Source organism: Pseudophryne corroboree, chromosome 4 (assembly GCF_028390025.1).
Source record: "Pseudophryne corroboree isolate aPseCor3 chromosome 4, aPseCor3.hap2, whole genome shotgun sequence".
NCBI classification, from domain to species: Eukaryota; Metazoa; Chordata; class Amphibia; order Anura; family Myobatrachidae; genus Pseudophryne; species Pseudophryne corroboree.
This window is the reverse complement of record NC_086447.1, coordinates 842,982,196-842,995,188: the sequence shown is the minus strand read 5'-3', so window position 1 is coordinate 842,995,188 and position 12,993 is coordinate 842,982,196. Positions and strand designations below refer to the sequence as shown.

Here is a 12,993-nt window from a genome sequence, read left to right as displayed (position 1 = left end):
TCGGAGTCCGTAGTGGATGCTGGGGTTCCTGAAAGGACCATGGGGAATAGCGGCTCCGCAGGAGACAGGGCACAAAAAGTAAAGCTTTAGGATCAGGTGGTGTGCACTGGCTCCTCCCCCTATGACCCTCCTCCAAGCCTCAGTTAGGATACTGTGCCCGGACGAGCGTACACAATAAGGAAGGATTTATGAATCCCGGGTAAGACTCATACCAGCCACACCAATCACACTGTACAACCTGTGATCTGAACCCAGTTAACAGTATGATAACAGCGGAGCCTCTGAAAGATGGCTCACAACAATAATAGCCCGATTTTTGTAACTATGTACAAGTATTGCAGATAATCCGCACTTGGGATGGGCGCCCAGCATCCACTACGGACTCCGAGAAATAGAATTATCGGTAAGTAAATTCTTATTTTCTCTATCGTCCTAGTGGATGCTGGGGTTCCTGAAAGGACCATGGGGATTATACCAAAGCTCCCAAACGGGCGGGAGAGTGCGGATGACTCTGCAGCACCGAATGAGAGAACTCCAGGTCCTCCTTAGCCAGGTTATCAAATTTGTAGGATTTTACAAACGTGTTTGCCCCTGACTAAATAGCCGCTCGGCAAAGTTGTAAAGCCGAGACCCCTCGGGCAGCCGCCCAAGATGAGCCCACCTTCCTTGTGGAATGGGCATTTACATATTTTGGCTGTGGCAGGCCTGCCACAGAATGTGCAAGCTGAATTGTATTACACATCCAACTAGCAAAAGTCTGCTTAGAAGCAAGAGCACCCAGTTTGTTGGGTGCATACAGGATAACAGCAAGTCAGTTTTCCTGACTCCAGCCGTCCTGGAACCTATATTTTCAGGGCCCTGACCACATCTAGCAACTTGGAGTCCTCCAAGTCCCTAGTAGGCGCAAGACACCACAATAAGCTGGTTCAGGTGAAACACTGACACCACCTTAGGGAGAGAACTGGGGACGAGTCCGCAGCTCTGCCCTGTCCGAATGGACAAACAGATATGGTCTTTTTTGAGAAAAAAACCACCAATTTGACACTCGCCTGGTCCAGGCCAGGTCCAAGAGCATGTTCACTTTTCATGTGAGATGCTTCAAATCCACAGATTTGACTGGTTTTAAACCAATGTGTTTTGAGGAATCCCAGAACTACGTTGAGATCCCACAGTGCCACTGGAGGCACAAAAGGGGGTTGTATATGCAATACTCCCTTGACAAACTTCTGGACTTCAGGAACTGAAGCCAATTCTTTCTGGAAGAAAAATCGACAGGGCCGAAATTTGAACCTTAATGGACCCCAATTTGAGGCCCATAGACACTCCTGTTTGCAGGAAATGCAGGAATCGACCGAGTTGAAATTTCTTTGTGGGGCCTTCCTGGCCTCACACCACGCAACATATTTTCGCTACATGTGGTGATAATGTTGTGCGGTCACCTCCTTTCTGGCTTTGACCAGGGTAGGAATGACCTCTTCCTGAATGCCTTTTCCCTTAGGATCCGGCGTTCCACCGCCATGCCGTCAAACGCAGCTGCGGTAAGTCTTGGAACAGACATGGTACTTGCTGAAACAAGTCCCTTCTTAGCAGCAGAGGCCATAAGTCCTCTGTGAGCATCTCTTGAAGTTCCGGGTACCAAGTCCTTCTTGGCCAATCCGGAGCCATGAGTATAGTTCTTACTCCTCTACGTCTTATAATTCTCAGTACCTTAGGTATGAAAAGCAGAGGATGGAACACATACACCGACTGGTACACCCACGGTGTTACCAGAACGTCCACAGCTATTGCCTGAGGGTCTCTTGACCTGGCGCAATACCTGTCCCGTTTTTTGTTCAGACGGGACGCCATCATGTCCACCTTTGGTAATTCCCAACGGTTTACAATCATGTGGAAAACTTCCCCATGAAGTTCCCACTCTGCCGGGTGAAGGTCGTGCCTACTGAGGAAGTCTGCTTCCCAGTTTCCATTCCCGGAATGAAACACTGCTGACAGTGCTATCACATGATTTTCCGCCCAGCGAAAAGTCCTTGCAGTTTTTGCCACTGCCCTCCTGCTTCTTGTGCCGCCCTGTCTATTTACGTGGGCGACTGCCGTGATGTTTTATCCCACTGGATCAATACCGGCTGACCTTGAAGCAGAGGTCTTGCTAAGCTTAGAGCATTATAAATTTACCCTTAGCTATATTTATGTGGAGAAAAGTCTCCAGACTTGATCACACTCCCTGGAAATTTTTTCCTTGTGTGACTGCTCCCCAGCCTCTCGGGCTGGCCTCCGTGGTCACCAACATCCAAAACTGAAATGCCGAATCTGCGGCCCTCTAGAAGATGAGCACTCTGTAACCACCACAGGAGAGACACCCTTGTCCTTGGATATAGGGTTATCCGCTGATGCATCTGAAGATGCGATCCGGACCATTTGTCCAGCAGATCCCACTGAAAAGTTCTTGCATGAAATCTGCCGACTGGAATTGCTTCGAAGGAAGTCACCATTTTTTTTACCATGGCCCTTGTGCAATGATGCACTGATTTTAGGAGGTTCCTGACTAGCTCGGATAACTCCCTGGCTTTCTCTTCCGGGAGAAACACCTTTTTCTGGACTGTGTCCAGAATCATCCCTAAGCACAGGAGACTTGTTGTCGGGATCAGCTGCGATTTTGGAATATTTAGAATCCACCCCTGCTGTTGTAACAGTATCCGAGATAGTGCTACTCCGACCTCCAACTGTTCCCTGGACTTTGCCCTTATCAGGAGATCGTCCAAGTAAGGGATAATTAAGACGCCTTTTCTTCGAAGAAGAACCATCATTTCGGCCATTACCTTGGTAAAGACCCGGGGTGCCGTGGACAATCCAAACGGCAGCGTCTGAAACTGATAGTGACAGTTCTGTACCACGAACCTGAGGTATCCTTAGTGATAAGGGCAAATTTGGGACATGGAGGTAAGCATCCCTGATGTCTCGGGACACCATATAGTCCCCTTCTTCCCGGTTCGTTATCACTGCTCTGAGTGACTCCATCTTGATTTGAACCTTTGTAAGTGTTCAAATTTTTTTAGATTTAGAATAGGTCTCACCTAGCCTTCTGGCTTCAGTACCACAATATAGTGTGGAATAATACCCCTTTTCTTGTTGTAGGAGGGGTAATTTAATTATCACCTGCTGGGAATACAGCTCGTGAATTGTTTCCCATACTGCCTCCTTGTCGGAGGGAGACCTTGGTAAAGCAGACTTCAGGAGCCTGCGCAGGGGAAACGTCTCGACATTCCAATCTGTACCCCTGGGATACTACTTGTAGGATCCAGGGGTCCTGTACGGTCTCAGCGTCATGCTGAGAGCTTGTCAGAAGCGGTGGAACGCTTCTGTTCCTGGGAATGGGCTGCCTGCTGCAGTCTTCTTCCCTTTCCTCTATCCCTGGGCAGATATGACTCTTATAGGGACGAAAGGACTGAAGCTGAAAAGACGGTGTCTTTTTCTGCAGAGATGTGACTTAGGGTAAAAAACGGTGGATTTTCCAGCAGTTGCCCTGGCCACCAGGTCCGATGGACCGACCCCAAATAACTCCTCTTCCTTTATACGGCAATACACCTTTGTGCCGTTTGGAATCTGCATCACCTGACCACTGTCGTGTCCATAAACATCTTCTGGCAGATATGGACATCGCACTTACTCTTGATGCCAGAGTGCAAATATCCCTCTGTGCATCTCGCATATATAGAAATGCATCCTTTAAATGCTCTATAGTCAATAAAATACTGTCCCTGTCAAGGGTATCAATATTTTTAGTCAGGGAATCCGACCAAGCCACCCCAGCTCTGCACATCCAGGCTGAGGCGATCGCTGGTCGCAGTATAACACCAGTATGTGTGTATATACTTTTTATGATATTTTCCAGCCTCCTGTCAGCTGGCTCCTTGAGGACGGCCCTATCTATAGACGGTACCGCCACTTGTTCTGATAAGCGTGTGAGCGCCTTATCCACCCTAAGGGGTGTTTCCCAACGCGCCCTAACTTCTGGCGGGAACCCACGCATCATCACACACTTCATTTAATTTATCTGATTCAGGAAAAACTACGGTAGTTTTTTCACATCCCACATAATACCCTCTTTTGTGGTACTTGTAGTATCAGAAATATGTAACACCTCCTTCATTGCCCTTAACGTGTGGCCCTAATAAGGAATACGTTTGTTTAGTCACCGTCGACACTGGATTCAGTGTCCCTGTCTGTGTCTGTGTCGACCGACTAAAGTAAACGGGCGTTTTAAAACCCCTGACGGTGTTTTTGAGACGTCTGGACCGGTACTAATTGTTTGTCGGCCGTCTCATGTCGTCAACCGACCTTGCCGCGTGTTGACATTATCACGTAATTCCCTAAATAAGCCATCCATTCCGGTGTCGACTCCCTAGAGAGTGACATCACCATTACAGGCAATTGCTCCGCCTCCTCACCAACATCGTCCTCATACATGTCGACACACACGTACCGACACACAGCACACACACAGGGAATGCTCTGATAGAGGACAGGACCTACTAGCCCTTTGGAGAGACAGAGGGAGAGTTTGCCAGCACACACCAAAAACGCTATAATTATATAGGGACAACCTTATATAAGTGTTTTCCCTTATAGCATCTTTTTTATATATTTCTAACGCCAAATGAGTGCCCCCCCTCTCTGTTTTAACCCTGTTTCTGTAGTGCAGTGCAGGGGAGAGCCTGGGAGCCTTCCCTCCAGCCTTTCTGTGAGGGAAAATGGCGCTGTGTGCTGAGGAGATAGGCCCCGCCCCTTTTTCGGCGGCCTCGTCTCCCGCTCATAACGGATTCTGGCAGGGGTTAAATATCTCCATATAGCCCCCGGAGGCTATATGTGAGGTATTTTTAGCCAAAAATAGGTTTTCATTGCCTCCCAGGGCGCCCCCCTTCCAGCGCCCTGCACCCTCAGTGACTGCCGTGTGAAGTGTGCTGAGAGGAAATGGCGCACAGCTGCAGTGCTGTGCGCTACCTTAAGAAGACTGAGGAGTCTTCATGCCGCCGATTCTGGACCTTCTTCTTGTTTCAGCATCTGCAAGGGGGCCGGCGGCGAGGCTCCGGTGACCATCCAGGCTGTACCTGTGATCGTCCCTCTGGAGCTAATGTCCAGTAGCCAAAGAAGCCAATCCATCCTGCACGCAGGTGAGTTCACTTCTTCTCCCCTAAGTCCCTCGTTGCAGTGATCCTGTTGCCAGCAGGACTCACTGTAAAATAAAAAACCTAAGCTAAACTTTTCTAAGCAGCTCTTTAGGAGAGCCACCTAGATTGCACCCTTCTCGGCCGGGCACAAAAATCTAACTGAGGCTTGGAGGAGGGTCATAGGGGGAGGAGCCAGTGCACACCACCTGATCCTAAAGCTTTACTTTTTGTGCCCTGTCTCCTGCGGAGCCGCTATTCCCCATGGTCCTTTCAGGAACCCCAGCATCCACTAGGACGATAGAGAAAATACAGTGTGTTCTAATACTTCATAACTACTAATCCAAATTATCCAATTAACAAAACCTTAGGGCACAGGATTTCAACAATAAATCATTAGCAAAGCTTTCAATAAAATGTCTGTACAGACACTTCTGCTTCTAAGGGTTATCGGAGCCAGACGGCTCAATGTTAGTAAGTCTGCCAGTCTGGTCTCACACAGCGACGTAACCCACGAGGAAGACCTGGTGAGATAATCAGGGCAGAGGGTTCACTCAGTGACAAGACATCTATGAGTAAGACCACAGCGTTAGGTGGTAAGAGTAAGTAACTGATCCCTTGCAGCAGCTGCCTGCACATACCTAAAGGGATTTTTGATCGCGGCTGCAGATGAGTCTCCCACTTCTGAACTATGACTTGGCATGGACCTCCGGTACTCTGCAAAATTAAAAGTTGAAGACCTGCATTGATATTTTCGCACTGCTTTAAAGTATACACGGGTTAACGCATTCCAAACTGTAAAAATAGGATTTTAAAATTACCTACCAGTAAATCCTTTTCTCATAGTCCATAAGGGATATTGGGGAATCTAGTACGATGGGGTATAGACGGGGCCCAAAGGAGTCAGTGCACTTTAAATTTCTTCAACTGGGTGTGCTGGCTCCTCCCCTCTATGCTCCCTCCCATAAGCAGGTATAGGTGAAAACATGCCCGAAGGAGAAAGGACATATATGAGAGAAGGAACATAATAACAATGAGTGGTGAGATTTACATACCAGCACGCCACTAACATATAACAACGGCTGGTAAGAACAACAGCGACAGCTGAACGGGTAACCACATAACAAGAACCTGCAGAAAAGTCAACGCACTGAGGCGGGCGCCCAGTATTCCTTATAGACTACGAGAAAATAATTTACCAGTAGGTAATTAAAATCCTATTTTCTCTAGCATCCATAAGGGATATTGGGGAATCTAGTACGATGGGGACGTCCCAAAGCTTCCAGAACAGGCGGGAACGTGCGGAGACTGCACATACTGGGTATCCTCTTTGGCCAGGGTATCAAACTTCTAGTACTTAACAAAAAAAGTGTTATTCCCCGACCAGGTAGCAGCGTGGCATAGTTGTCAGGCCGAGACTCCACAGGCAGCTGCCCAGGAAGAGCCCACTGATCTCGTAGAGTGGGCCATCAGAGACTTAGAAACCGGTAAGGCTGCCGACACATAGGCCTGTTGAATAGTAATCCTAATCCAACGAGCAATAAACTGCTGTGAAGCAGGACAACCCTTTTATGCGCATCATAGAGCATGACCAAACAATCAGTCTTTCTGATCAGAGCCGTTCTCTTGACCTAGATCTTCAAGGCTTACACAGCATCCAATGCCTCCGGAGGTGCGGAAGCATCAGAACTGGACGGAATCACAATAGGCTGATTTCAAGTGAAACGCAGAGACAACCTTCGGCAGGAACTTCTGCCTAGTCCGGAGCTCCGCTCTGTCCCCGTAAAAGACCAACTATGGACTATTACACAACAAGGCCCTTAATTCTGAGACACGCCTAGCAGAAGCCAGGGCCAGCAACATTACCATCTTCCATGTATGGTACTTGTCTTCTACCGCCATCAGAGGTTCAAACCAGGAGGACTGTAGACATTCCAACACTACACTCAGATCCCAGGGTGCCGTAGGCGGCACAAAAGGAGGTTGTATGTGGAGTACCCCTTGCAAGAAGGTCTGAACTTCTGTCAACACAGCCAATATCTTCTGGAAGAAAATGGAGAGGGCTGAGATCTGGACCCTAATGGAACCCAGACGAAAGCCCTTATCCACACCAGCCTGCAGGAAACGTAAGAAACGTCCCCAGTGAAACTCAGCAGGCGGATACGTGCATTCCTCGCAACAAGAGACATATCTCCTCCAGATACGATGATAGTTTTTTGACGTCACTGGCTTCCTGGCCTGAACCATGGTAGCAATAACCTTTTTGGAAAGGCCCTTGTGAGCTAGGATGTTCCGCTCAACCTCCATGCCGTCAAAGTCGCTGTAAATCCAGGTATATGAACGGTCCTTGTTGAAGAAGATCTCTTCTTCGTGGTAGAGGCCAAGGGTCTTCGGCGAACATAGCCAGAAGATCAGCGTACCACGCCCTCCTAGGCCAATCCTGGGCAATTAGAATTGCCTGGACTCAGATTTCTGATGCGCTTGAGCACCATGGGGAGTAACGGAAACAGGTAGACCAGCCGGTAAGGCCATCCACTGCCCTCGCCTGAGGGTCCCTGGTTCGTGAGCAATACCAGGGAAGCTTCTTGTTGAGATGAGAAGCCATCGTGTCGATTTGCGGGCAGCCCCACCGGTTGATGACCTGCTGGTGGAGTTCCCACCCCCTCCAGGTGGAGAGAGTCACGACTCAGGAAGTCCGCTTCCCAGTTGTCCACACCCAGAATGAAGATTGCTGACATTGCTCTTGCATTTCTTTCCGCCCAGAGGAGTATCTTTGATACCTCTCGCATGCAGGCTCTGCTTTTTGTCCCTACTTGTCGATTGATATACGCCACTGCTGTGGCGTTGTCCGACTGAACTTGGATCGCGTGATCCCTGAGCAGAGGAGAGGCCTGAAGCAGAGCATTGTAGATCACCCGAAATTCCAAAATGTTGATCGGAAGGAGGGCTTCGTGGGTTGACCACCTGCCCTGGAACTGAGCCCCCTGGGTTACAGCTCCCCATCCTCACATCCGTCCTGAAGAGTATCCAATCCAGGATCCCGAAACTTTGGCCTTCCAGTAGGTGGGAGGACCGCAGCCACCACAGGAGAGAAATCCTGGCCTGAGGTGACAGCCGTAATATCCGGTGCATCTGAAGATGTGATCCAGACCACTTGCTCAGGAGATCCAATTGAAATGTCCTGGCATAGAACCTTCCATACTGGATCGCCTCGTATGAGGCTACCATCTTTCCCAACAATCCTATGCAAGAATGGATAGATATTCGAGTAGGCAGGAAAACCATGTGGACCATCTCCTGAAGTGCTCTCACTGTGCCTCCTGGGAGGAACACCTTCCGGGACACAGTATCCAGCAACATTCCCAGGAACAGGAGCCGCTGAATTGGCTCCAGGTGGGACTTCTGCAAATTGAGGATCCAACCATGGTGTAACAGAAGTTAGATAGTGCAGTCTAAATGGAGCAATAAACGGTCCCGGTCTTCCAGGCCTGCAAGCAAGTATTCCACCTGGAGCCTGAAAACCTTCAGGCAAGGGTTCAAGGATTTTAGATCCAAAATGAGCCTTACTGAACCAACCGGTGTCGGTACCACGAACAGGTTGGAGTAGTAACCCTTTTCCTGTTGATGCGGTGGCACAGGAACAATGACTTGAGACTGGACCAATTTTTGAATGGCCTGTTGCCGCGTAACACACGTATCCTCCAAAGCTGGGAAGTTTGATTTGAAAAATCGTTGGTGAGGAGCGCCGTCGAACTCCACCTTGTAGCTCTGAGAGATGAGGTCCTTTACCCAGGAATCCTGGCAGGAGCTCTCTTAGATGCGGCTGAAGTGACGCAGTCGAGCTCCCACCTCGAGATCCCCTCGGGATGGGTGGGCACCGTCATGCCAAGGCCTCAGTGGAAGCGGAACTGGTGCTCTCCTGAGAACTTGCGACAGCTGGGTTTCCAGTCTCCTCTCTGGTGCCTCCAGTCACAGTGGAGGCAACTCTGGCCCTAGAACGAAATCTGTTAGACCGAAAGGACTGAACAGATGGCCCCTGGGTAGGAACGCCTAGCTGGCGGGGTTCCAGAGGGAAAAACGTGGATTTCCCTGCAGTGACTTTGGAAATCCACATATCCAACTCAACCCCAAAGAGTCATTCCCCAGAAAAGGGGAGGGACTCCAAACTGCGCTTGGATTCTGTGTCCGCTATCCACTGACGCAACCACAAGGCCCTGCGCGCCGACACTGCCATGGTAGAAGTCCTAGAATTAATATTGCCCATCTCCTTGAGCGAGTCACACAGGACGCGTGTAGTGTCCTGAATGTGTTTCAGGAGAGTCACCATAGTGACTGCTGTGACGCAGCGTCCTCTAGAGGGAGCTTTAACACGTCCCGTATAGCCATAAGTGGTTCAATACCATGAGCAGAATCAAGATCCCCACTAATGGGATCCAGGACATCCCCATCTGTATCAGAGAGTAGAGCAGGTAAACCCACGTTTCTGTGGACCTGCATGAGAGAGGGGTCGGTGTAACATCTACCCTAGCAGCTAAATCTGCAACAGCTTGTTGTAGTAGCCGAGTCTTCTGCACATTAGCAGTGAGCTGAGAGGACATATCTGACATCAAAGCTCCCCCAACTGATTTGTGAAGATTGACTGCATTGTTCACATGAAACAGAATCAGCAGATAATGGATAGAATCTGGTGTGACATACACTGCACAGTTTGTGTTTACCCATGTTTCACAGTAAGCACAGTAACAAACACACAGACAGTGATACTGCAAGCCTGCCCTACTGTATGTGAGAGGAGACACAGAGAAAGAGAAGGACACCAGCACACCCTGAGCTGCACAGCCCCAGTGAGGCTGTCAGCTCACTAGAATACAGTAAAAACTAACAATTTCTGTCCTAAATAGGATCCAGATAGTGTACACAAGTGGCTCTCCCCCTTTGCTACACCCTGTACCAGATATCCAGCGTGGCTGAAGAACCAGGAAGCGCTGTGTGTGCTGTCTGTGGCTGCAGTAAGCAGAGAAAGGCCTCAGGTCCCACTCTGATATAGCTCCGCCCCCACCACAGGCGCCGGAGCTACCCTAATATATTATACTGGCAAAGTCTCCATTTTAGCTCAAAACATCACACAAGTGCTAGTCAAGCGTTTTTGTGCCAGTTCCACAGGGGAGATCTTAGCGGGAACCCCCGGGAGGGTCCCGTACACCACTCCCGTGGTCAGCTGCACTTTGTTCCAGGGGACCCACCTAGCGAGGCCCCCGGTTTGTATTCTCCACCGATGTCCCCTTCAGGCAGAGTTAGGGGTGTGCGGCGTGCTGCGGCTGTGACAGCCAATGCGCAGTGCCCCGCTGAACAACAGCCCCTCAGGACGGTGGTCCTGCAGCGGGGAAGCAGCTCTGCACCTCCGAAGGCTGGTGACCACCCCCCTAACTCCCACTGTGCAGGTATGCTGTTGCCCAGACAGCATACCGAAAATAACAAACAGAAAAAAGAAATTGAAGAAAACTCTCTGGAGCTCAGAGATGTGCATCATCTCCTGAGGGCACTTTTTTCTAAACTGCCTGTGAGAGGGGGCATAGAGGGGAGGAGCCAGCACACCCAGTTGAAGAAATTTAAAGTGCACTGGCTCCTTTGGACCCAGTCTATACCCCATCGTACTAGATTCCCCAATATCCCTTATGGATGCTCGAAAAATATAAGATTGCAAGTCACACGAGACCATGGGGGTAGTTTTACTATCTGCCAGCATTACAAAGAACAGTCAGGCTTCAATGGGCGATAGCATTAACTACTATTGCTGCTTGAAATCCATTAAGTAAAGCCGCTGATCATTGGCCGGATAGTAAACCTACCAGCAGGAGAAGCAATGGGCCTAATTCAGTAAGGATCCCAAATTCTGCTAAGTAGCAGAATTTGCAATCCTTTGTATCACATGCTGAGGGCCGCCAGCATACTACTCGTCGCCTCTCCCCCCGACCACGCAGAAATTGCGGCTGCACCGCAATTTCATCGTGATCGTAAAAAATGGGGTAGCCTCTTGCTGGCGTCCGCAGAAGGGCCATCGCCATTTCTATGATAGCAGCGGCTGTGTCGCAGCTGCCCAGTTCACGCCACCCCCCCATGCCCTCCTGTTTCTTTGCCACCGCTCCCGTTTTGAAGCCACGCCCCCGCAACGCTCTGTCTCGTTTGCGGGGGTTGCATCTTGCACAATGTCATATCTGATGTGACATCGGCAAGTGTGTACCCAGCCTTAGTGTTCTTACAATCTTACTGCACTTTACTCTTTAGCGGACCATTCCTGTGCAGCACAAAGAGACAGTCAATTACTATTAAGCTTCCATGGTTACATTCCAGTTCAATCCATTTACAGGTTGAGTCTTCAATATAATCAAATTTCCGAAATACAGATTTATTTATTTATGTGTAATTGAGATGCAACACATTTGCTTTCTGATGGTTCAAGTATGTAAACGGTATTTAATGCACAAAATTATCACAAATGTTGTATAAAATTATCTTCAGTCATTATGTATACGGTGTATATGAAACAAATGCATTCTGTGTTTAGACTTGAGTCACAACACAATATGGAATTGTATGTAAATATTTAAAACTACGGAAAAATCCAATAACCCAAATACTTTTGGTCCCAAGCATTTTGCATATGGAAGACTCAAACTGTATTTTGTATAAGCAGAAGCCACATTTAGAAGTGAGATTACGCTTAAATCAGAATAATCCCAATTTAGAGAGAAGGCGGATTTATAAACAATATGTAAATAATATTTTTTTTAATTTAACCTGTGGTTTAGAGTCATAACATTATTATAAAATGAATGTGTTTTATAGGAAGTGGTACAGCAATTGTGGTATAATACACCAGATTGGGTAATTTTGAAACTAAAATCAACCACTAAACCAGAAACTCAAATTCAATATAAAAGAAGCGGCTTTATGTAAAGTTCCCATACTAAAGCATCACTTAACAGATTAGCCATGATAGAAAACCTTGCGACACCATTAGGGCAGCCAGGAGATCTTACAGGCCCTGTACCAGTGGGGCGTGGCCCAGTATTTGGGGGCGTGAACACATGGCTACTGTGAATAGCAGGTTTCCTCTTTACATCCTGTGCTGAAGCAAATAGCAGTGACAGGTTTGAGACCAGGTGCTTTGTAATTGTAGTCCCCACCCCAACAACTATTTGCAATATAGACCTTAAGGCAGGACTTGACAATTTTTTTTTTTTTTTTTAAAGTCAAGGAGCCATGATGATAGTGTAGGAGCCAGACCACTGTCGCCCTCCACCCGTAGCCACATTATTAAGCAGCATTCCGCCACCTCCCAGGCAAACCAACCCCCAAGGCCACACAACTAAGGGTGTAGCCCCAGGCAAACCCACCCTCCGCAGCTACCCCTGGGCAAACTATCCCCCCACCCTGTAGCCACATCACTAGACCCTCCGAAGCCGCAATCCCAGCGCAGGACGGGACGGGCAAGAGGAGGAGCCAGCGCAGGACAGGACGGGCAAGAGGAGGAGCCAGCGCAGGACGGGCCGGACACTCAGCACATGCACAGTGCATTAAACAGCCGCTGCAACACAGGAACGCCCACGAATCTCCTGCTGGGGCTGGAGAGGAACGGTTTCCTCCATCCCTGCATAATCTGATTGCCAGGCAGCAAAATCTAGGGGCCTGCGATTTGTCGAGCCCTGCCATAAGGTACTGTTGCATTTCACTATAAAACAGTAAAATGTTCACAAAGGAGGACTATTCCTTTAAAAGCACAAATCCAGGTCTTCAAAACGTGCATAATATAGTGAGGTCATACATGCCT

The 12,993-nt window shown here is 48.7% G+C and overlaps 1 protein-coding gene across 4 annotated transcripts in view; it reads right to left on the bottom strand.

The window, feature by feature from the left end:
• GPCPD1 (glycerophosphocholine phosphodiesterase 1) overlaps positions 1 to 12,993 on the bottom strand; it is a 111,628-nt gene that overhangs the window by 77,346 nt on the left and 21,289 nt on the right. For all 4 annotated transcript variants that reach the window (XM_063918604.1, XM_063918605.1, XM_063918602.1 and 1 more), the window contains exon 5: positions 5,804 to 5,879. In XM_063918604.1, the coding sequence (XP_063774674.1) occupies positions 5,804 to 5,879 (76 nt within the window). The remainder of the gene's footprint in view (positions 1 to 5,803; positions 5,880 to 12,993) is intronic.